At 46.4% G+C, this 24,756-nt stretch overlaps 1 protein-coding gene and 1 long non-coding RNA gene across 29 annotated transcripts in view; one reads left to right on the top strand and one right to left on the bottom strand.

The window, feature by feature from the left end:
• Positions 1–24,756, top strand: part of PTK2 (protein tyrosine kinase 2) — a 261,143-nt gene that overhangs the window by 83,753 nt on the left and 152,634 nt on the right. For 26 of the 28 annotated variants that reach the window (XM_040494532.1, XM_040494512.1, XM_040494533.1 and 23 more), the window contains 2 exons: positions 8,319–8,545; positions 18,649–18,815. In XM_040494532.1, coding sequence (XP_040350466.1) covers positions 8,319–8,545; positions 18,649–18,815 — 394 coding nt within the window. Of the gene's footprint in view, positions 1–4,436; positions 4,441–8,318; positions 8,546–18,648; positions 18,816–24,756 lie in introns of those variants that run through there. The other 2 variants (XM_040494527.1, XM_040494530.1) reach the window with 2 other exon arrangements.
• LOC121043040 (uncharacterized) overlaps positions 14,143–24,756 on the bottom strand; it is a 12,009-nt gene continuing 1,395 nt past the window's right edge. Inside the window, exons 2-3 of the long non-coding RNA XR_005796658.1 lie at positions 14,894–14,993; positions 14,143–14,253 (exon numbers count right to left, since the gene is read on the bottom strand). This is a non-coding gene — a long non-coding RNA (uncharacterized LOC121043040). The remainder of the gene's footprint in view (positions 14,254–14,893; positions 14,994–24,756) is intronic.

The raw sequence follows: 24,756 nt of genomic DNA, 5'->3' as shown, positions 1-24,756 counted from the left end.
CAGAGACAGAGACAGAGACAGAGACAGAGAGAGAGAGAGAGAGAGAGAGAGAGAGAGAATCTTAAGCAGGCTCCACGCTGGCAGCACAGAACCTGGGAGGCTCAATTCCATGAACCCTGAGATCGTGACCTGAGCCGAAATCAAGAGTCAGATGCTCAACCAACGGGGCCATGCAGGTGCCCCAGTAACAGATATGTTTAAATAGGTAAAATGTAAGTAAGACTGTATGTAACTCAGCACAAATGGTATTCTTTGTATTTTGCCATTCCTCATTTCCTTAGGATTTTTTTTTAAGTCTCCAAAAATCATTCACCAATTACTTTCCAGGTCTCAATATTAATGATCTTAGAGATTAATTTAAAGTTTATATGCAAAATGAATGTCGAGTATTATCAGAAATATAGTAAAATTTTTACAGTGATACCTCAAATAAAGTGAATGATGTATTTAATTTGCCATATTATCTGAAATTCAGAAAACAATCTTTAAGTTTATTTATTTTGAGAGAGAGAGAGAAAGTGAGTTTGAGTGGGGGAGGGGTTGAGAGAGAGAGAGAGAGAGAGAGAGAGAGAGAGAGAGAGAATCCCAAGCAGGCTCCGTACTGTGAGTAAGAAGCCTGATGTAGGGTGTGAACTCACGAATCGTGAGATCATGACCTGAGCTGAAATCAAGAGTTGGACGCTTAACCGACCCAGCCACCCAAGAGCCCCCCAAAACAATTTTTAAATAAAGACATTAGTTGAATTATTATACAGGCAGCCCATGCTTGGCATGGTTCTAGAATGCACAAATATCCATTTCTGTGGCTTAGTTAAATGATACTAATCCACAATAGAATGGTTCAAATTCAGTTTAACACATATATCAACTGTGAGTAAATGTGTAAAGTACAAACTCAGTCTACAGATCACTACGTACATAAGAGATGTGCATTGTGATCAGTGGCCAGTCACGCTACCTCTGTCACAGTCTGTTCGTGACTGGCCACTGTGCATGTGCTGCTCAGTTTATACACAGCGAAGTGTGTGGTTGCGTTGCCTTCTTCTTTGCCAGTGATAAAGTGACATTTTATAAAAATGGATCATCAAAGGGAGGAATTGACCAACAAAGATGAAATGAAGAATTGAAACAAGAAGTGGTAACACTGGAAGTGATGTTGTGCTTACATGTGAAGGTGAAGGGTGCCTGGGTGGCTCAGTCGGTTGAGCGTCCGACTTTGGCTCAGGTCACGATCTCATGGTTTGTGAGTTCGAGTCCCGTGTCGGGCTCCGTGCTGACAGCTCAGAGCCTGGAGCCTATTTCCGATTCCGTGTCTCCCTCTCTCTCTCTGCCCCTCCCCTACTCGCGCTCTATCTCTGTCTCTCAAAACTGAATAACCGTTAACAATTTTTTTTTAAAAAGAAGATGTGAAATTGGTGACTGTGTAGTAAGAACGGGAGAGGCCTTGGTTTGCATGAAGCCGCCATAGGGACCCGTAGACACAGTTTCATTAACTTGGCCAGTGGATCAGGGAGTTATTTCAACTTTTAAAGCCTGTGTGGGGAGTTTGGATAGGCTGTAATGTGACAAGTGGAGATCGTGCCGATGCAGGAACCCGGCAGCTGGCGGGAAGTGAAGAGTAGCGGGTGTGCAGGTGCAGTGGGGCAGATACGCCGTGCAGACTACTTTGCAGCGTCCCGCTGAAACAGAATTACAGAAAAAAAATAGACTGTATGAACGTTGACTTTGCTGTTGATTCAGACTGTCTAGTTAATGTGGTCAAATGGGCTTGGTAAATAGAGGGGGACTTGCTGACATGAATGAAGAAAACAGTTGTGACAAAAAAGAGCATGGCCCTGAGGGCTTCACCATAGAGGGGTTTTCGGAGATACACTGAGCGTACCAGGGACGAGATGTTAGATGCTGGCCCAAAACTTAGAAAGGAGTGTGACAGTTTGCTGAGGCAACGGAAAGACTCTTGCTCTGTATCTTCTGTTCTAGAACGAGGTGAAGAAGAGGCAGGTGTGGTTCAGACCACATTTGTCAGGTCATCTTACGGTTCTGCGCCCCTGTGCACAGCGAGAAACCACCTGTACTGACTGTAGTTTGAATCCATGTTCTGTCAGTTACGTGGTGCTGATCATAAGTCATCCCAACACTTAATGTCCTAAAATGACAAGAATTACTTACTTTGTTCCGATCTGCAGTCTGGGCAGGGCTTGACAGGGACAGCTTGTCTCTTTCCCCCAGGTGGTCGCGAGGCTGGCCCAGCTGGGAGTTCACTGTCGGGGGTCCACTGTCAGGGTGCCACTGCCTCGCGGCCGGGAAGTTGATGTTGGCTGTCAGCCCGACGCTCAGCTCAGGCTTTGGTTCACGGAGCTGCGTTCTTGGGCCGCTTGCGCTTCTGGATAGCATGGTGGTCCCATTTCATGAACGAGCATCCCAAGAGAACCAAGGGGACCTAGTTTGCCTCTTAATACCTAGCATAGGATGTTTCTTAGCCTAGTCAGAGGCTCCCCCAGATTTGAGGGGAAGGAAGGAACAGAGACTCCACCTGTTGAAGAGAGATCCAGAGTCACCTTGGAAGAACAGGGTTGGGCATGGGAGGTATCGGTACAGCTACCCTTGGTAAATAGAAGCTGCCACTTACTGATATATATATTTAAGCAATGTTAGCTTCTCTGTTAAGTAAAATCAGTGTAGGAAATTTAGGGTGTTCAGGTTAGGTTTTTTATGAGCGAAGAAACCCAGATCTTGTGTGAAAGAACAAAATTTGGGAGAAGGAAGTTTTTATACCAGTCTAGTTTGTTTAAGGGTTTACTTTAACTAGGATCACCACCAACTTCTTAAAAATTCTCCAGACTTGTTTATGTCTTAACTTTTTTTTTAATTTAGTTGTATCGGTTTGCATTCTTTGCAGCTTCTCTCAAGTTCTGGCAAGCTTCTCAAGTTTTATTGAAGGGCCAGCATATTTCAGGTGTAATCAGTTTGCTGTCTTGGTGGGGTCTCACCATGCAAGTTCCCGGGTGAATTCCCGAGTGAGTACCATCTCAGGAAGTCTGGACATGTTTGTTCTTTCTCTTTTGCATGTGCTGTTTTATGGGACATTTGTATCAGACCGTGGGGGTGGAGGTGGTGCTCAGAGCAAACTCCAGCGTTTCCCAATACCTTGTTTCCTGACACCCTGACTTGGGATTGTCCTTATTCCTCCAAGAGAAGAAAAAGGTAGGCCCCAGGACTTCTTGAGGTGTCTCCTGTGTTAAAGAGAGCGCTGAGGCTCTGCTGGTCAGCAGCGAGGTCAACACTCCCTTTACAGGAGGCCCTGGACCCCCGTGCGGTGTGCCAAGTCAGAGCCCTCTGATGCCTCAGTGGGGGCGCAGCAAAGCGTGCACGGCAGGCTGGCGTTGGTGCTGGAATTTCACCATTTACGACAAAATTGGGGTAGAACTTGGTGTAAGCATCTGGCTAGAAACTTTCATAGTGATTTGGCAGTAATTTTATGTTTAAAAATTTTTTTAACGTTTATTTACTATTGAAAGACAGAGACAGAGCGTGAGCAGGGGAGGGGCAGCGGGAGAGGGAGACACAGAATCTGAGGCAGGCTCCAGGCTCTGAGCTGTCAGCACAGAGCCCGACACGGGGCTTGAACCCACAAACCGCGAGATCATGACCCGAGCCGAAGTCGGACGTTCAACTGACTGAGCCACCCAGGCGCCCCAGTAATTTTTATGTTAAGTGACTCTGATGATAGAAATTTTGTGCTTTTGTCTTTTATTTTTAAATTTCATTTTCCTAGAAGTTCCTTCTCATTGCATCTTACGTAAGTATTGATCTGTGACAGGCTGGAAATCGGAACTGGTCCTTTGCCACAGGTGCTCCGAGACCCTTTCACGTGGGTCTGTGCCATGGGCAGCTCGTCTCAGTTTGTACAGTTTTTTCATTTCCTCTTCTTTGACAGGTGTTTGGAAAAGATCATTCGTAGCATGCACAGGGAGCAGCAGATGCCTGTGACCGATTAGCCTTGAAAAGTTCTAGAAGATAGAACTGGCCACAGTTCACAGAGGGCTGTGGTTGCCGAACCCCGCAGGGTGTGCGTCTCTGTGCTGACTTGGTGAAGGGCTTTTTTCATTTAGAGACGCAGAGACTGGCAGCCCCGGCTGTACAGCTTTAGCCGTGGGTGAAAAACAACCACGGGAGCACAGACAACACAGGGAACTGTCAGTTGTGGGAAACAGAATAGTCAGTGTCGCCAAAAGCCTCTCTTGGGACTTCTCATTCCACGGTGGAGACCATCCCTCACGCTGACTAAACCAAAGTCTTGTGACTTTTTGTGGCTTTGTGACCGCCAGAGAGGTGGCCTCGATGCCAAGATCTCAGAATCCTCAAGACCCACAAAAAGACAAACATGAATGCCACCAGTAGGGGAGGTGGGTGGTGGTTAACACAATCTGATACAGAACTGTCTAGAAGAGTCACGGAAGGCTTGATGGTGGAAATGTTGCCAATTTGAGACTTCATAGCACAAATAGGATTTTTGACAAACAGATGAAAGAACTAAACTGTAAAACAAAATCACATTCTGTCGTGAAGTGCTTTGCTCAGGTCATAGAGCAGTGGTTTCTCTTTTTAAACATGTTCTGGCCAACTCCTTAAGGACTTATGAAGGATATTGCTATTGATTTGGGGCCATAGGAGTATATTTGTGTAGTGTTTTTGGTGCGGCTTCTTCTCCCTTGACACACTGAGTATTAGGAGTAGTGATTTTCATCGCTAGAGTGTCAGCTCTTCTGAGCACTCTGGAGATGTAGTGTTTCCTCCAGGAATCAGTTGGTACTGTGTTTAGTCATCCTTACTGTCTAGTTTGGGGAGCAAAAGAGATTGCTCTAGCAATCCGAAGTGTAGTTGATTTTGTTGGATCGTCCAGCAACCTTGCTATATTCATTCATTAATTCCAGTAGTTTCTCTGTATGTTCTTACAGATTTTTTTCATACATAATCATGCAGTCTGTGAATAATGATACTTTTATTCCTTGCTTCTCACCCGGTGTTTAACTTCCCTTTTCGCCCATGGAACCTGGCTAATAGGACTTCCAGAATGATGTCAGTCAGAAGCGGTGTGGTGGGTGTCCGTGGCCTTACTTATTTGTGGAGGCCCAGCAGGGGGCTCTTTCCCGCGAGTATTTCATTTTTTAGTGCAGATACTCTCCATCAGATCAAGGAAGTTTCTTTCTTTTCTTACTTTGCTAAGAGTTTTTATCATGAGTGGTTGGTAAACTTTCCAGATGTTTTTTTTTGCATATGTTAAGACAACTATGGTTCTTCTCATTTCTGAAATATGATGAATTAATTGATTGCCTTTTTAAAAAATTAAGACCGTTTTTTAAGAGCAGTTTTAGGTTTACGACAGAATCGAGGGGAAGGTACAGAGAGTTCCCGTGTGCCCCCTGCCCTGGTACATGCATAGCTTCCCACGTTACCAGCATCCCCCCCTACCCCCAGAGTGGTACATGTGTTACAGTGGACAAGCCTACACGGACACATCAGGATCACCCAGAGTCCATAGTTTACCTTAGGGTTTCCTCTTGGTGGCATAATGATGTGAGTTTGGACAGGTGTGTCATGACAGGTATCGGTCACTAACAGTCATACTCTTCTCCCTGCCCTGAAAATTGTCTGTGTTCTGCCTGTTCATCCCTGTCCCCCCCCCCCCCCCCGGCTCTGCATCCACTGACCATTTTACTGTCTCTGTGGTTGGCATGTAGTTGGAATCGTGCAGTATGATCGGCTTCTGTCACTGGTAATATGCATTTAAGGTCCCTCCAAGTCTTTTCATGGTTTGGTAGCTCACTTCTCTTTAGCCCTGAATAACACTGCATTGTCTGGCTGGACCACAGATTGTCTGTCCGCTTCCAGCTTTTGCTGTTGTTAACAATGAATATTAAGCCACCTTTGTATCCCTTTAATGAATCCCTTTTGGTCATAATATGCTATGTTTAAATATGGAATGCTTAAATTTGCTACTATTTTGTTAAGATTTTTGCACCTGTGTTTATAAGTGAGACTGAGTTGTGCCCCTTCCCTTATTGTCCTTGTCTGGTTTTCTATCACTGTTTTGCTGGTCTCATAAAATAGCTTGGGATATGTTCCCTATTTGTTCAGTGGAAGAAGTTGTGTCAGATTAATATTCTTCCTTAACTTGTTGGAAGAATTCAAATATTCCTTTGTGGGAAGAATTTTAATCACAAGTTGACCATTTTTAACGGAATAGGTCTATTTAGACTTTGTATTTCTGTTTTGGGTTTTGTACCGCAGCACTTTCTACGGCTTGAGCTGCACTTTGCAAAGAGCTGTGTGTGCGTCTCGACTCTCGTATTCCATGGCATGAAGTCGTTCACGGTACTCTCTTCCTAATATCTCGTACTGTGTTATTACCTCTTACTCTCGACCTTCTCCTTCTGTTGTGCTTCATCATCAGTATTGTTAGTTTTCTCCTTCTCTCCTTCCCTTGATCAGGCTTGTTGGATGCTGTCAGTTGCTTTATTTATTTATTTATTTATTTATTTATTTATTTTCAAAACAACCTTGATTTTGTTTGACTTCTAAATTGTATTGTGATATATGGATTTAGATACTTAATTTCCAGTCTTCATTTCTGATATATGCATTTAAAAGTATAGGTTTTAGGGGTGCCTGAGTGGCTCAGTTGGTAGAGCATGTGACTCTTGATCTCAGGGTTGTGAGTTCAAGCCCCATGTTGGGTGTAGAGATTACTTAAAAATAAAACTCTTAAAAAGAAAAAGAAAAAGCATAGATTTTAATCTAAGCACAGCTCTGTCTACATGTAGTGTTGATCTTTCTTTTAATCGTAGCCTCGAATTCAAAATACTTTGAGTTCCTCTTTGGCTAATGGGTTACTTGAAATACATTGCTTCATTTCCAGTCAGTCGGGGATTTTATAGTTATTTTGTTGTTGTCGAGCTTAACGCTAGCCACGGAATATACTCTGAATAATTTAGTCCTTTGGTATTTCTTGAACCTTACTCTTTCACCTGGCTTGGGGTCAGTTTTAGCGAATGCCTCACGTGCGTATTTAGTGGGTACTCCCCGTGCAGAGGTGAACTGTGCTGGGGCGTAGTGCTTTCTGCTGGTTAGACTGACGTTACTGGTCACGCTGGTCATGTCCTCTGTACCGGACCGAGGTTGGGAGGGGATAACCGGGTGGACTCCTGGCCCCTGCTGCCGACCTTCAGCTTCGCTCAGCTGCTGCCGGCTCCCTCTGGGCTTAGTTTCGGGACTGGTGACTGTCTTAGGGGACAACTAGCAAAGTGTGTGACTCAGTTCTCCACTCTGTCCTGCTCACCAGAGTCCTGGGGGCCCCGTGCTCATAACTGGGTCTCTCACTGTCAAAAGCCCGGCTGGTTTCTCCCATCCGTGGCTCTTTGTTGATCTTCACGCTCTTGAAGGCCCAGAATTGGCATATGCCCTTTGACAAGTCATCTCTTCATGTCTCCATCTGTGTCCCCTGCTGTCCTGGTTGCCTCACGGTGTCTCAGACTCCCAGCTATTGTTTGGGCTGGTTTTTAATGTGACTTATCTGAGTTTTCTCAGTGGGAGTGTTAGTCTTGGCCAAGCTATTCCCTCACATTCAAATGGAAGTCCTCCTGTCACACCAGCAGACATTTATTTGTTTACTTTCTGGTTTAGTTTTGTTCTCAGTTGTGACCTGTCTGACTCTCCTGCTGAGGGACTGGCTAACACGGGACAACCTGGCTTTGACCGAGGGGTTTTCATCACCAGTGCCTAGTACACGTAGTGACTTCTTGTTGAATTTTTATCATGTGAAGAAAGAACTTGTATCTCACGTAAAAGGTTTCAAAAGTAGGCAGTAAAATTAACATATTTGGCTTTCTTATGAGATTTCCCCACAGATTTAAAGGCTGTGATTTTAAAAAGATGATACATTTACAAACGTGTTATCTGTAAACAGGGTAACTTAACCGTTATAGGTAGAAACTTAACCTGTTTATAGATAACAGTGAATTTTTGACAGAGCTGAACTAGGACCCCTGGCCTTTTAATCTGTTAATACAAATTTAACAGATATTTATTCTGCCACTGTGAATTAGGTAGTGCCCTGGGTGTGGGCGAATACAATGATTATTTTGGTAGACCAGGCCTCCGTTCTCCTGACGCTCACCTCGGGCATATAACACACCACAGGGGAAGAACGGAGAACGGTGTTGTTAACGTAAGGATCAGCATATCACGTTTTCATTGATTTTAACCACATTTTAATAGGTCTCAAGAATTGTACGCTGATGATTCTTTTTCTCTTGCAGATTATGACAGATACATAGCACCAAGCAAAATAATGGCAGCTGCTTACCTTGACCCAAACTTGAATCACACCCCAAATTCGAGTACCAAGACCCATCTGGGTACCGGAGTGGAACGTTCCCCCGGGGCAATGGAGCGAGTGTTGAAGGTCTTTCATTATTTTGAGAACAGCAGCGAGCCAGCCACTTGGGCCAGTATTATCAGGCACGGAGATGCTACTGATGTCAGGGTAAGTGTGTCTTCCTAGAACACATCCTCCGTGTAAATGGCAGGTTAGATAGGCACAGACGTTAACGGCACATACCAAAAAAAAAGATAATTTTTTTCTCACATTACAGAGATGTTACCTTTTTCTTTATAATATTTATGCAGTTAATATGTGACCAGAGTTTTAATTGTAAAATTTCGTAGGAACATAATAACTGAACCATATATTATTCATATAATGCCATTGACGTGGCATTTTTCTCTATTTTTTTTTTCTTAACTCGTCAGGATATAAGAGAACAAAGCAATGAAAATAAACTCTAATAGTTAGGAAATAAATTAGTTCCTAGAAGGTATCTGCATGACTCAAAATAGGATAGACTCTTCGAAAACTGATAGGTTCTACAGACCGGACCCTTGTCACAGCTTTGGGATCGAAAGGGCCCCTGCTTGTACAGCTTCCGTCCTACTGGGGAGACACCCACGGCCTCGGTTGCTGTCCCGTGCGGGGTGCACTTCCCAGGGCTCCTAGTGGCGAGGAAGCCTGCGTGTAGCTGAGCGTAGGAGGTAGCGTGGGCGTCGGTGAGCAGAGCACCGTGGGCGAGAGCAGGGAGAGGCGCCTTCGGAGGCAAAGGGTGCCGACAGGGAGGACCGAGAGGGTAGCACTGTGATCGCAGAACACTGAGTCCAGGACGTCGATTTTCAGGAAGCGCTCGCTTGGGCCAAGTGTTACAGAACCCTTCTCCTCCTTCCTTCCCCTCAACTTACTCCCTGCCCGTCGTTAAGGGGGACGGTGTCCAGGGCCAGGATGAACAGATAGATCTTTTTTCTCCCCTATCTTTTTGTAATAACGAAGCCAGTTAATTTTCTACTCTTTAACTCATACGCATGAACTATTTTTAAGCAAGTTAAAGGAATTGGTAGAATTTAGATTTAAGGGTATAGTACTACATTTGAATTCTATGTAATTTTCTGTTACCTCTGTAACATTGCAATACTGACTATTCAAATGGACTAATTATTCAGAGGAGAAGAATTCGTTCAGTATTTAAATATGTATTAACGTCTATTCATGTGCGATAATTGAAATAAAATAGTCTCTTGTTACAAACTTCTTACGGAGCTTGATGGCTTTTTCTAGTTCTCCTGTAGTTTTGTTTAACATTTAAGCTCGTAAACACAGTCACTTGGCAGGAAGTCTGGCAGCCAGTGCTCTACCTTAATAGCACTATTCATACTGGAGAGAAAGCGTACAATGTATGCTCACGTCACTTTTATGAGAAGGCTCTTCGTAGGTGTTCTAGTCTTTGTGAACTTCAGTTATGGTGAACGAGGACATTTCTTAAAGCATTCCATCAGCCTTGTTAGTAAACTTCACAGCATTTGTACAGGAGGGGAGCCTTTCAGAGATGTGAATTTGACCAGACATTTAGCAAATGTTCAAGATTGGTTATATCTGAAAATGCACCTTGGAAGGGCTCCGTGACAGAGGTATTTTAGTATCAAATGTACCGCACACAAGAGGATTAAGATCAAGGAGAGAACCAGGGATCACTGGGCACATGTCAAGCCGTTAGCCAATGTTACAAATTTACCAGACATCAAAACGTTTATATTGTGAAGAAAAATTTAAACCAGATTCACATACCTGAGTTATGAGAACATATTTGTTGAACTTCTATGAAGATCAGTGCCGGCAAATCCATGTGGCTGAAAACCAGGTTGTTTTATTTCTTAGTAGGTGATAAATGTTTTGAAATTTAGTAACTCTCATTAGTTGATGATTTTCAACTTGAGGCGAAGAAATCTCAATTGGCATCGGTTCACTGCAGCTTTTCCTGTGATGGAAGGTGGCTGTTATTCATAACCCACTTTTATTTAAGGCTGTGACGTTTGAAAATGCAGAGTTATTAGTTGATTGGTGGATTTGCACAAGTGAAGAACATAGTACTGCGGAACGTGCCTATGGCATCTTTCTCCCCGAGAAGCACCAGACGGAGGACCGTTACAAAGGGACCGGCATATATTGCTAGGCAGGAGCGCAGTGGAAGGAACGTGGCAGCATTTGAAGCCTGATGACCTACAACAGAAATGGGGTGGGGGGATGAGTTAGGAGTGGAAGTGTAGGCACTTGGCAGAAGCAAACAGACCATTTAATAATGGTAGCAAAGAGGAAGCCAGACCATCCATTTTCGGAAAAGACACAGCCCACTGTGGTCCGAAGTAACCGAATAATTAGCCTCAGACCCTCTGTTGCTGCACTGCCTGATACACTAGACATCTACAGCAATTGAACACTTGAATGTAGCTAGTCTGAGCTGATGTTCTGGAAGTAGAAACTGCAAGATTTCAAAGATTTAGTGTGAAAAAAGAATGTAAAGTATCATCAGTAATCTGTTCTGACTGCCTGTTGAAAGGATAATGTTCTTGACCCAGTAGGTTCAATAAAATACAAATAGTAAAATTGCAACAACCCATCTCTTTTACCTTTTTTTAAACATTGAAAAATAACTTAGGGAGCTTCCATTGTATTTCTGCTAGATGGTTGTGCTCTGTAGGAAGTGATTATCAGACAGACTGCTTGACTCAGAAGAATACCACCTTTGGAGGAGTTGAAAGGTTTATTTTTACCAGGAAAATCCTGGATTCTTATCATAAGTCATTATTTCTCATGCTGCAGTTAATACATTTTACTCCTTTTACATGTATGTGCTAATTACACTTTAATTAGTTTACATGTTTGGTGGTTGACAGGACCCGTAGGAGCCCATCAAGTTATAGGCAGAGTACAGAACGGCAACAGTAGAGGCTCCTTTTTGGAGGCACTTGCAGGCCTCGGGGGCAGGCCTCGGGGCCTGGGACACAACCAGGCCGTCCCCAGCCCCTGTGGCAGCACCTGAGTGTGAGGAGGCCAGAGCCCCCTTGTGGGGAGTCTGTGAGACGGGCGTGTGGGCGTGCTCTGTCTGCATCACCATCAGCCTCAGGCACCACCAAAGTCAAGTGCCAGTCGTAGCCCAGTCATGGTCACTGAACGGTGCTGGCAGGCTGATGCATCCCGCCCCTGCATAACCAGCAGCCCACGGGTGCAGACGTCGCTTACCTTGGCTGTAGTTGGGGCTCTGTGCCAAGAGCATGTTCCAGGCGACTCTGGAGCTCAGTGTGGGGTCAGCCCAGAAGAGTCAAGGTTAATCCATGCTGGCCTGTATTGAATAAGATTGGTCATCTAGAAACATTGTAGTGGTATGTCAGGATGATAAGGGTGTGTAGAAAATTCCATATCCTACCAGAGGAGTCCCCTACTTGGAGAAAAGAATGACACTTAACGGACTTCTCATCAGCAATGCTGGATGCAGGACGGCACTGGAACAGCATCTTCTGAGGGTGCAGGGAGGGGACTCGTACCTCGGAAGTTTTCCAGACGAAGCACCGATCATGAAGACATGGAATGAAGGGAGCGTTGATACCACAGGCTGTCTTTGAGGAGACAGTCGGGAGACATAACGGGGCATGAAGACCCGTGAACCCAGGAAAAAGTGCTGTAGGGACGTGGGCGGCGGCCTGCACGCCGCCCCCTTGCTCCTCCCCTGCGTTTTCATGGTCTCCTCAGGCCTTGACCAGGGTTTAAGCAGCTCTGCCTTTCCCACCCCCATGCCCCGTTCTGACTGCTCTCCCTCTGACCTTAGGACCTGAGTGCCACCCGGCTGCGCGTGCCCCTGTTCTCCATCTTCACGCTTCTGACGCCAAGAGAACCATCCATGAGTCCGTCTAGGGGCTCCCCTTCCTTCAGTGACTTGGTCCCTTGGAATCATCTGTTATTCCTCCTTTGCTTACACCTGACGTCCAGAATGTCAGCTTCTTCTGTCCACACGTTTTCCCAAATACACCCAGGATCCGCCCAGTTCCTATGGCGTCTACTGCACGTCTTCTTGGAGCCACCACTGTTTCCATGTGCGTCGCCACATGGCCTCCCGACACCCCGCCGTCCCCTGGGGCCCCCTCAGTCTGTTCATGAGCCAGCAGCCAGGTGATCCCATTGAAATGAAAGCCAGAGCACGTCAGTCCTGCACGGAACCTTCCCTGGGCTTCCTGTCTCATTTAGGGTGAACGTTCAGGTCCTTTAAAAGCCTCTAACTCTTCCCTCTCCCTGTTCTGCCCCATGGCCTTCTGTCCTCCGGCTCATTCCCTTTGACTTTCTGCTTCCCGGACTGTTTCTCTAACAGGCCTATCTTCTAATCAGTAATTTGCTCAAAACCTCCAGCAGCTCCCCATTTCTCTCAGAGGAAGGCCAGATTCCTTCAGTGTAGGCCGTACAAGGGCCTATGGGATCTGGCTCCTTGTTACCCGTTGTTACCTTACTTCCGGTGATTGTCCTCACTCTGTCTCCCAGCTCAAGAATGCTCCCTCTCCTCCACCTTTTCCATTGCCCATCACCCTATTTTGTTGTTTTCTTCACATGCTTTCTCCTTACTGAGATTGTCTTGTTTCTTGATTTGTTTGCTCTCTTATTCTCTGTTTTCTTCCCCTAGACTGTAAGCCCGGGGTCTTAATGCTCCGTGGTCTCATCACCTGTGTCTTCAGCAGGGCCTACTGGGCACACAGCATGTACTTGATGGATTCCCTTTTGAATGACTACATGAAATCCTAGGTGAAATGGAGTACTTCTGACAGAAATAAAGTTAGGAAAACTGGTGGCAGGAGTAGAAAGTAGTGGACTAATAACCGTGAAAGAAACTGAGAGATTACACCCATCCAAAACCATACCTAGCCTTACTGATACTTCTAGCAAATCTTCATTCCTACCTTATTACTATTTTCTTTAAATCACAGGGCCTGCAACAATGCATTTTGTACCCAGACACCAAATCTAGACAAGTACAGATTAAGTAGCGGCTGAGTTGTTGGACAATATTGTTGTTATGTGCAGAGTGTCTTAAAGTTTACTAAAGGGCTCGGTGCACTTTTCTAGCTACCTAGCACACTCTGAGGTCCCAGTACTCGTCCTGAGCCACTCAGTTACCTGAATCTGCAAGAGTAAACAAACGCAATAAACTCAGTCCTGTACTTTGCTAAATGCGGAATATCCTTGGTTGGAGTAGGACTAATTATTGTAACCACACTGGTAGTGGGAAGAATAACGGTAGAAAGAAATATTCTGATCAATTTTTTTTAACGTTTATTTACTTTTGAGAGAGAGAAAGAGAGAGACAGAGCCTGAGTGGGGGAGGGGCAGAGAGAGAGGGAGACACAGAATCCGAAGCAGGCTCTAGGTTCCGAGCCATCGGCACAGAGCCCGATGCGGGGCTTGAACCCACGAACCGCGAGATCGTGACCTGAGCCGAAGTTGGACGCTCAACCGACTGAGCCACCCAGGCGCCCCCATTCTGATCAATTTAAAATCAGCTTTCTGATCGGAGTGGAAAGCACAGGGACAGTTTGGGATTCTGTGAGTTGGCAGCAGTTACGAGCTCTGTGAGCCACTGCGCTGTGCTCAGAACGCCAGCGGCTGTGGGGAAGGTGCCCTGTAGGCCGTCTTCCCTGAGCTCAGCCACAGATGGTTGTCGGAAGGGCTCTGCGTGCAGTAGTCCTGTGGTCTCCAGTGTTTATTGTCAAGTGTCGTCACTGATGCTTCGTGTGTGTCTCAAATGTCAGCTTTCTCTGACAGAGGATCAGGTGAATATGTATTTAAAACGTGAACATTTCTTTAATGGAATAGTCTCATCTAGGAAGAAACTGGAAAAAAAAAAACCATAAGAAAGAAACAGAGTCAGAAGCAACGTAAAGAAGAGTATGAGACGGCAAGAGCACGAGAAAGAATTCTCTGTCACGGAACCTTAGAGATGGTGATTGTGGTGGTCAGAATAATAGCCCCAAAAGGTATCCATGTCCTAATCCCCAGAACCTGGGCATATGGGACCTTCCTTGGCAGAATGGACTTGGAAGATGTGACCCACACTAAGGACCTTGAGATGGGGAGATGATGAGCTGCAGACCTTTTTTTGGCTGTGGTCAGAGGGAGGGGGCTGCAGTAAAAGGGTCGGACGCAACCCTGCTGGCTTTGAACATGCACGGAGGGGCCTCTAGCAGCTGAACAAGGCCAGCCTGGAGCTTCCAGAAAGCAGTGCATCCCTGCTGACACCTTGATTTTAGCCCAGGGATTCCCATTTCGGACTTAGGATTTTACAGAACTGAGAAGCTAGCATTTGTGCTATCTTAAGCTCGGAAGTTTGTGGTGGTTGTTATGGCCGTAGTAGGGAGTAGATGGACACAGGTGTGCTTTGTCTCGGGGGACTTTGGGGCCGACTTCTGGGTGAGCGCTGAACCAACAGGAGGAAGGTAGTGCTGTTGGAGAGCAGGATTCGGATCCCCGCACCTTGTTTGAGGTAACTGAATGACAGTGAGGCTCCTCCCGTGCAGGTGGGATCAGAGGACAGAGCACAGAGAACAGTTGGTTTCCTTGAGGTAAAGAGCATCTGAAAGAGAGACACAGAAAAATAACCGCATTGTAACAAACAAATCAGCAGTGATGATTGCACTTGGTGACTCCTGGCAGGAAGTGAAGTGCGCTGGTAAGAACAGTGTGTGTGGCTTTAGATCTCTCCTCTTGTGATAGAGGTCTTGCAAATGACAGTGGGGAGACAGCTAGACATGTAGCCAGTTCCCCGCACACTGGACAGGCCACTCTCATGCATGTGTCCAGCACCTCCCTCCTAGACTACGGCTTTGGAGGCAAGGGTTCTGTCGTATCCATCATTGTAGTGCTGCTGCCATGCGGACTAGGTGCACACATGCTCACTGATCCAGGGAGGGAACGAACATTCATGAGTGAATGAACATGAAGGAAGGTCTGCAGGACTTCTTTCAACCAGTGGAAAGGTCATTGCTTCTTTCCAGAACACTGTCCAAAAGATAGGTAGGTGACCAGGTTGAACCCGGCAAAATCGTAAAAAGAACTTTTAGAAATGAAACCACAGACTCATCTCACTAGTGTGTAATCAAGGACAGCAGTGAAATGTCCCCCACCTTTTGTGGTCCATCACACTGATAAACATTCAAGATTGATTTCATCCAGCATCGGCATGAGGTGAAGGACAGTCTCTAATGTTATGTGCCAAGTATAATTGATATAGTTTCACTGGTTGACAGTTTGTCCGTACTTACCAGATGTCACACGTTACGTAGCTTTTGACCCAGGGCGTCTGTTTCTGGGTGTTGTTTTGCACGTGTGTGATGCCAGCTTCAAGCACGTTCACAGCAATATTGTTTGCATGTCCACTCCCCCTGACCCCCCAGAGCTGGGGAACCCACAAGAACTACCCACCAGTAGTAGAATGGCTCTGTCTGCTGAGTGCTGTATGTTTCTGATAAGATAGAAGCACAGTACAGACACTGGCTTCTTTTATTTTCATCCTTAAGAAGAATTCTTTTCCTGTGAATATCTAATGTGAGAATTAATCAGGAACGTTACGTATTTCCAAGTTCTGGGATAGGATACCGATGAGCAAACGGCCTTTTCAAAGTAGTGAAGTGTGGATAGGATTGTCATGGGACATCAAAGTCAGGATGAGAAATTTAAATTTAATTCAGCTGCCGTTAGGGGTATATTACAAATCCTTGTCCTGTTATCTCCCTTGAGACAGTCACTTTTCTAAATACATGTTTTCCAGAAATAATATATGCATACATTTCCATATGGTAGCAGGGTAGGTTTTTCTGAGTGTGCATTCGTTACTAAATGCTTAGTTCTAAAAGTTGTTTTTCAGTTATCCAGAACCAGATGTTTGGTTCTCAAAATTATCTAAGTTACTGAGTGTAGGTACTGAGCATCAAATGTGTAAGTCCTTTTATATTCCTAACCTTGGCTGACATTCAGACTGAGTCCGCGATGAGATTTACAGGAGTTCTAGAGAAATAGGATAGAACACAATATGGGAGCATAATAAAAAAGCAAAACATGAAATAGAAGTGTCTGTGTGTTTATTGCTTTTAATTTTCTTAGTGGAAAGTGAAGGCTACAACTTGTTTAGGGTGGAGGTCCTACGGGATGGGAGCTCTTCGTTACACAGAAGCAAACCGGAAGTCATTCTGGGTGTCTTCAGGTAGTGTGATCGAGTGAATGGGCTGAAATTGCGTCTGTCCCGTAAAACTCCAGATTGGGAGCCGGCTTGTGCCCTGGGCTCCACACTTCTGGACTAGGTGTGTCCACGCTGGCCTCCCTGCAGGTGGATGCCCGTGTGCCCGGTTTCCTGATAGGTCGCCAGGGTAACCTTTGCTGGGGCTCGTCAGGGAAGGCGCCCAGGGAGGGCGGGATCTCTCCCTAGGGTTGATGGCACAAACAGCGGTAGGAACCGGCGTGTGTCTGGAGGGGAAGGATAGACCTGCCGAGACAGATGGTTGGGAACAGAGAGGAACCTGAACCAGGGCCCTAACAGGAGAGCAGTAGCTCTGGAATCTGGTAGCAGCGAGCTGCCGCGGACTGACGAGAGGACGTGCTAAACCTGAGCCTTAGAGAGGGCAGCTGGTGTCGCTGTGCCCTTGGTAGCAAATGGGCAGAGCCGGGACCGGGACACAAAGCGCCTTTGTGGGAATTTGAAAGAGGCGCCAGCTCCCGTCCTGTGCAGCAGGGACTCGTGTGTCGGCAAGGGGAAGCTGAAGAAGTTGCCTCTGAGAGAACTGCTGGAAGCCGATGTCCCACCCTGAGCGCAAGATGTGCCGACCAGAGGGCCGGCTGGATTTCGGCTCCTGCTGCCCCCTCGGCTGGGCACCCCTGGCAGCACAGGCGGCAGCGTCCTTCACGGTGGCCCCATCACAAACTCCAGGCCTTGAATCCGAAAGCCAGGAAGGACATTTTTGCCTCTTGCAGTTTTGTCCAGAGTTCTTTAGGCTGCACGCGGTCTTCCTGTCCCCAGAGAGTGTGTCTTCTTTATGGAGCGACCTCCAGCCCAGGCCTCTGTGCATGCTTTCTCCCCGATGACACGTTTCCTCCTCCCTACCATTCTCCCGTGCCTGATACACAACCTTCTCCCGGGAGCCTGGCCACGGACAGGTGCCACCTGTTGCCTTTGGTGTGGACGCACTGCGTCCTTGATGGGTTTTGCATATAGTGTGTGTTCATTTTGTCTTCTCGTGAGTAGGGATAGGAACATCCTTATTTGTATTGTCAACAGCATCATGCTTTAATATAGAAACGCTTAGCGTGTGTAGGAACTTTGAAGATGTGTCTCATGTTGTAAGTAGTGTGATACCTTCCGTTAATTGCTAATCTTTAAAAACCATGCTGATTTTCTCGACCAGTGATTTTCACGTTAATGTCGGCATCATTCAACATTAACTGTGAGTGGCCTGGAGCACTGAGAGGATCGCAGTGGGCTGTGATTAGCACACCCTCGTGTGGGGGCAGCACATGGCCTCTTGTTACGTTCCCACGCGTGCCGTCCATGTTCAAACGTGTACACGTGGACTTCCACACTGTGCGGGTACAGGGCAAGACTCGGGCTGCCCCCTCCCTTTCCCTAGTTTAGGATAAGCTTCATCTTTGGGCAGCCTTCCTGTCTGAAGTCATGGAGTGTTAGGTTTCAGCGGCTCTTTGAGAGGTCGGTAGCAGATCGGGTAGGCCCAATTTTGAATAACTTCACAGATATCATCGGTATTGTCAGAAATGTGGCCTTCGTCATATGTCCTTAAATGTGTTTCTTAAGAAATGACATTAGGTTGCATCTGGTCTAGAGCAGTATGCCGTCCTGGGCTCAGAAAGTGGAACCCGTCCTCGGGCCTAGTTATCAGCAGTCACACCCAGAGGGTGGGTGGGACACATTGTCAGGTTTGCGCCCCCCCCCCCCCCCCGAGCAGAACTAGAGCTGCAGAAATGTATTTTAAGTTTCCATGCCTTGTTTATCACTGAAGAAAACGGAAGAGTCTCTTTTTGTGATTTTTCAAAACTTTCCTTGTTCATAAAAATACTATTTGAGAAACAAGATTCCTAAGAAAAATTAAATGACTTATTTAACTTGATACTCTTTTACCAAAGATTTCTGGTAACTAACTAAAACAAATGAACATTGCATTAATTTTTAGCCTACAGTTTTTTTTTTGTTTATAACAGTCGTTTTTGTGGGGGGTATGTTTTAGGGCATCATTCAGAAGATAGTGGACAGTCACAAAGTAAAGCACGTGGCCTGCTATGGATTTCGTCTCAGTCACCTGCGGTCAGAGGAGGTTCACTGGCTCCATTTGGATATGGGTGTCTCCAATGTGAGGGAGAAGTATGAACTTGCACACCCACCAGAGGAGTGGAAGTAAGATCGCGTCCCTACTTTGGTGTGACTCACGCTTGATTTGTTTTGCATATTAAATCACACACGAGAGGGTGAATGTCTTTGCTTAATTTCCATACTGCTTGTAATCACGACTCCTGTCGAAATAAAACTGGCTGGTAATAATTAACCAGCGACCTCTCCTAGATCTCTGTTCAGTCTGTCTTTGTGGCACTATGGACTTTGGGCTCTGTGGGGACGGCCTGGGGCCGGTCACGCTTCTCCCGTCGGGTCTGTTTTGGGTCAGCCTCAGCTCTGAGAACTCCGCCCCCTGTTCTTTTCCTTTCCGTCCTGTCTGCATCCTCTCGTGCAGCAGGACTTCGTGTGCACCTGATCACCTCACTGGTGGGCGGCATGGCTTGCTCCACGGGGCCCGGTAACCCACAAGCTCCCCCAAAAAGAGTGGGTGCACATTTGATGTTCGTGACTTGGACGGACCTGAGCGAAACGGACGTGATTCAAAGTGAATTAAAGAGTTCTCTGTGTTCTCTCCTAGTAATTTTTTCCACTGTTACGCAAAGCAGCTTGTTAGTAGGAAATTGTACATGTAATACACTTTATTTGAGAGAAGTATAACTTGCAAAGATGGGCTCCTTCCACAGGCGCCTTCATTTTGTGGATGCTGCTGTGGGAGTAAAGGCGGTTATGGATCGGGGTGGGGGAGGGGGGGGGGTTCAGTGCCGGTCACTTTCAGTCCGACAACCTGAGTTGTTTGGAGGAGACATTTTAAATGAAAAACAAATATGTTTAGGTTAATAATCTCTAGTCGAAAAAAATCTCATCCTAGCTACAGTTTACCAAAGAAATATCCTTGTGTTTTCAGGTTTTTCAAATAGCCGGAACCGACCGAGCTAACAAGATAGCCCACGATAATGCAGTTTGGTGGGGTTACATCGATGGCTAGCAAAGATCTGACCTCCATTATTCAGCCAGTCAGTCCAATAAGTGTGTAAAAGCTACGAATACCTAAAAGTTAGTTACAAATCCCTGCAGGTATTTTTATTGAACATAATTCCGTTGCCTTCCTGTACCGACACGTCGGAGATGTACTTCATCATCATGATGTCCCTAGTGCTCGGTCAAATGTTGTGTCGAGTGCAAGCATCTGAATTGACAAGCTCTGTTTCTGTTCTTTTAAGCCAGTTTACTTGGCCTAATTTCAAGTAAAGTTGAGTGGGCACTACTCTGTTCCGTGGAGCCTGAACCCTCAAAGACTGGGCGAGGTAGAACTTCACCGAACGCAGTGAGTGCTGAACCTGATGCTGACGGGAGTGGCTGCCGCAGCCTGGCACCAGGCCCACGGTGTGCTCTTTATAGTCTGTACATTTGCAGTTCGTAAAATGTTTATTTCTCATAGCTCTCCACAGACCTTAGGAGGTAAAGACAGGGGAGATAGGTAACAGACTCGATTTGAGTTCCACCTGCAGAGAGAGCTCCGGATACAGCTTTGACTTGAATTTAGCTGACTTCCCAGTGCAGGCTTTTAAAGTGAACCCAGCCTTAACTGTAACCTTAACTCCGAGTGGTAGTGAGGCCACTAAGATCGGTGAAGGTGCGTGGATGGTGGGGGGAGGAGAGGAGACGAGGAGATGGGTTGGAGGCACAGGTGATCCCTGTGGGTGTTTCGGGAGGACCAGGCTTCCTGCCGCCTGTCGGTGCTCACGTCAGAGGAGGCAGGACTTAGGGCGTCAGTAAGGAACAGGAGCCTATTACGGAGAACCAAGTAGATTTGAAAAAGAACCAAACTCGAGTTCTGGAAACCACTGGGTGGTTAAAATAGCAAGTTAGATGTAGGTGAAAAATTGGTCAACAGAAACACGGATCTGAGAAAATTTGCCCAAAAGATAGCACGGGGAGATGAACAGGTAGAGAATATGAAAGGAAATGGCACGACACGAAAACTGAGGAGGCAGACCCATTTCTGACAGGGGCTCCAGGAGGAGATAAAAAGACTGAGGAGGAAGAAATACTCCCAAAGAGATTATGGCTGAGAATTTTCTGGAATTGGCAAATAACATGAGTCATCAGAACCAGGATTAATGCAAAACCCCAAACACGGTTAAAAAAATAGATCTACACTTTGGTGGATTATAGTCAAGTCGTGTACAAAGGAAAAAAAAGAGATGATGCTAAAGCAACCAGGGACACATTCACAGTTCTCCACAGCAGTGATCTGTGCAAAGTGGGGAGAAGAAGTCACCGGCAACCTGTATTTTTTGTCAGATCCAGTGACCATTCAAGAGCAGGATGACAGTGATGCTTTCCGCAGAGACTATACCAGCAAAGGAACCTCCTATAAATACACTCGGGAGAAGGGAAAATGGTCTCTGAAGGAGGGTTTCGGTTGGAAGAAGGAGTGCTAGAAAAGAAATCGGGTAGATACAGATAAGCTTTGGCTCTGAAAACACATAAAGTGGTAAAATCTGATTTTTTATATGAAAAAAGTAAAACCCAGATAGTCGAACCCATATGTCAGAAGAAAGGTGATCAGAATTAAGGCTCTGTCAGCCGGGTTTTAAAATTATATATAAAAATGTTAAAAATAAAATTGTATATTAGGGCAACCATAAAACATTAGAAGTAGATCGTATAACGTAGCAGGTAGGTGGGTGAGTAGGTATTGAGAAACTCCATAATCGAAAGGAGGCAAGAAAAGGTGGAGGAAGAAAGACAGGAAAGTAGGGTGAAGGGAAATCACAGACTAGACTTCAGAAGGTCAAGTAGACTAGGAGTGAGTGGTCGGAACCTGTTAGGGTGTGATTACAAATACAGTCCAGCTCTCTGCTCTTTATGACACACCTAACACAGTGATATTCAAGACATTTTCATGTGACTCACGGAAAGAAACATTTTACCTTAAGATGCAGCACAAACACGTGTGTGTGTCTCAGAACCACGTACACGTAGGTCTCCGTATGTGCTTCACAAAATCGTACCCAACCTCACTAGTACGCCGAGGTCTCAGATTTTCATCCAGTGCCATTCTGTTCTCTTCCACCTCATTTAGATGGGTGGGTGGGTGGGTGGGTAGAAAAGAAAGAATTTCCCTTCCTGCTAACTAGGTGGGAGAAGGGGGGCAGGGGGATTGGTATTGTTTTATTCATATCCTATGAACAAAGTTTGAAGACAGAAAAGCATTAATAGGGATGTGGAGGGCAACTACATAATAATAAAAGGCTTGTTCTACAAGAATCACTACAGAAACAGATGGGCCCCTGAAGACACTTCTCAGAATGTATAAAGCAAAAACATTCTGTCCTCTGGCCAGCATTTAAATTTTGGACTGCTCCAGTGACCTCTTTTCCTCTTCCTTCTCTCTGTAGACCTGCCTTTGGCGTCAAATTCACACGTTAATAGGAGAGACACAGGGAACCCATAAACCAGTTATTGCCGTAGCCCAGGCAAAAATCCTAAAAGCAGGTGGCCTGGGGGAGTAGTGATGGAGTGAGAAGCGGTTGTAGGGCGATTTTTTTTTAAGGTAGAGCTTACGGGGTTTGCTCAAGAGTCTTTAAAAACACAAGCATCCAGTGGAGTGTGAAACTCACTCCTGCAGAAGCTTCCAGTAGCACCTCGTCACACCTGGAGCCAACTCCAGAGTTCCCGATCATCTCTCAGCCCCATCTCCTCTCGCTCTCGTTCCCTTCGTCCACTCAAGCGGCCACACGTTTCAGTGTCGTCTCTTCCTCGCTGCCTGGTCGGGGTCTCATTGGATCCTCTCTGCCGCCAGCTTCCTGGCCTGCTGAATAGCACCGGCCTCGGCCCACCTTTCCTTTGTCTTGGAGAACTTTCCACTCGCTCTGCCCCAGCCCCACGGCTCCTTCTGGTTCTCGAATGAGACTTTGTGCTTCGTGTGACTCTGCTGAACGTGCTCCCCTGTCGTTTCCGTCACCGCGTGGGCCTCCCATCGTTCAGACCAGTGTCCGCTGTCCGCTCTCGGCCTGTGGTCTTCCCCAACCGTTCTGTCTTTAGGGCCTGCCCACCTGATGACCTTTCTCTCCCTCAGGGACTTTGTCTCACCCGCTGCTCTATTCCTAGTTTCTAGTTGGTCGTGCCTGGTATATAGGAGGCACGTCATAAACATTTTAAGTGAGAACGGAATTAGTGGTAGTGGAAATGTAAAATAAACCTAGAGGCAGAGCACTTTGATGGGACAGTAAGTTGTCTTCATCTAGGGATGAACAGTTGTAGATTGTGTGAATAACTGTGTTTTCACAGTAACACACATTGCTTACAATGTGGTGGACATTGTGCTAAGCACCTGGCTTACTTTACCCAAGTTCGTTCTTCCTATGATAGCCTTTTCAGGTGGGTACTCACCTTTTGCCACGTTACTGGTGAGATGGCTGTGGTTCAGAGAGGCTGAAAAAACTTCCTTGACATCATACGGCAGAGCAGGCAATTGAGTCCGTGTGCTCAGCTCTTTCTTCTCTGCTCCTGTTAAGGTATGTAAGCACCAGAGACAGAACATTTTCGATCACATTTCCCGCTTGCTAGCAGGGACCTTCTCTCAGTTCGTAGGTGGCTTTGTGAGGACAGCTGCACTCCTGGCTTCAGTTCTGAAAAGTAAGATGTTCTTCGAATGAAAGTGCCAGGGCTCCCCGGAATAACCGGGCGTCCGTTTCCGTTCTCGGGAAGTTCTTGAACATCAATTTGTTTTCGTGCTATCTGCCATAGGATCTGTTCCTCCTGTTCAATAACCGTGAGACACAAGCTTGTTCACCCGGGTCCTGAGGTCTTTCGACACAAGCCAGCTTGTGGCACACTGTGTGGGTGCAGCTGTGTCAGGCAGGGGGACCTTCCAGTGGTGCCGTGGCTGGCCGCTGGGGACAGGAAGGGCTGGTTGGATAAGTGGCTGTCCTGGTGGGAAGAATAACCACAAAATAGATCCTGCCTCAAGCAATACACAGGGACCCACTGAAAATGGACCAGGTGAGAAAAAAGCTTAATGAAAAGTATGAAGGTACTGCTGGTCCTGGAGCAGGAAGATTTAATAACCCCAAAGACGTTCTCTGGAAAAGGAAAGGATAGCAAATTTAACTTCATTGAGATGAAGAGCCACTGTGTATTAAAAAGTGTATTTGTAAAAGTGCAGAAGCAAGTTGCAGCTGAGAGGAGATATTTGTCACGTTTGTAATTTACAAAGGATGATGCTCTTCTGATTAGTATGAGAGTTGCAGGCAACTCAGTCCACGGACAAGGGACATGAAGGCGTTGTCATAAAGGGGAAAACAAGTTTGGCCAGTAATCGGGGGGGATGGCGATCAGGGGGGTGGGGACCTAGCCCACAAGATCCACACTGGTTGGCAGAAAGTGAGTTGTGGGCAGCGTCAGTAGCGGGAGAGGTGGTGGCTCCAACAGGGTGTTTGCCTGCGCTGCTGGTGAGAGAAGGTAAACGGGTAAATCCGTTTGGGCCGCTGCTGGAAGACGGGCAGCACACACTCTACAGGGCTGCAGTTCCCCTGCAGATTTTGTCCCTGAGAGACTCCAGGTTTCCGTGCTGGGCCGCAGACATAGGATGTCACGCAGGTCAAAATGAATGAACTGTAGGGACGTGTAGCTGTGTGGGTGAATCTTAGCCACGTAGCCTCGTGTGGCAGAGTCGAGTCTCCCATGACACTGTTGTGAGTGCACTAAGTGCCACTGAACTATACGCGTTAAAAAGGTTAATTTTTTTGTAATGTGAATTTTACCTCAATTAAAAAAAAAGTAAGTCCCAGAAAATGACATAACAGCCTGATAAGCTTTTGTAATGTGAAAAGAAAAGAAAACCCTAAAGGAATATCGTCAGGGATCTCATCGGTTGGGTAAGATAAAGGACCAGAGGGCAATAGTGCAGAGCCTCCCCGAGGGGAGTGTCCTGCGGGGGGGGGGGCGCGGCCCGCCGCCGCGCGGCGGCGCCGCCGGGGGGGGGCCCGGCGCGGGG

The sequence above is a fragment of the Herpailurus yagouaroundi genome, unplaced genomic scaffold (assembly GCF_014898765.1).
Source record: "Herpailurus yagouaroundi ecotype Mexico unplaced genomic scaffold, PumYag 186, whole genome shotgun sequence".
Classification (NCBI taxonomy): domain Eukaryota; kingdom Metazoa; phylum Chordata; class Mammalia; order Carnivora; family Felidae; genus Herpailurus; species Herpailurus yagouaroundi.
Note: the sequence above shows the minus strand (reverse complement) of the source record. Positions and strands in the feature narration are given on the sequence as shown.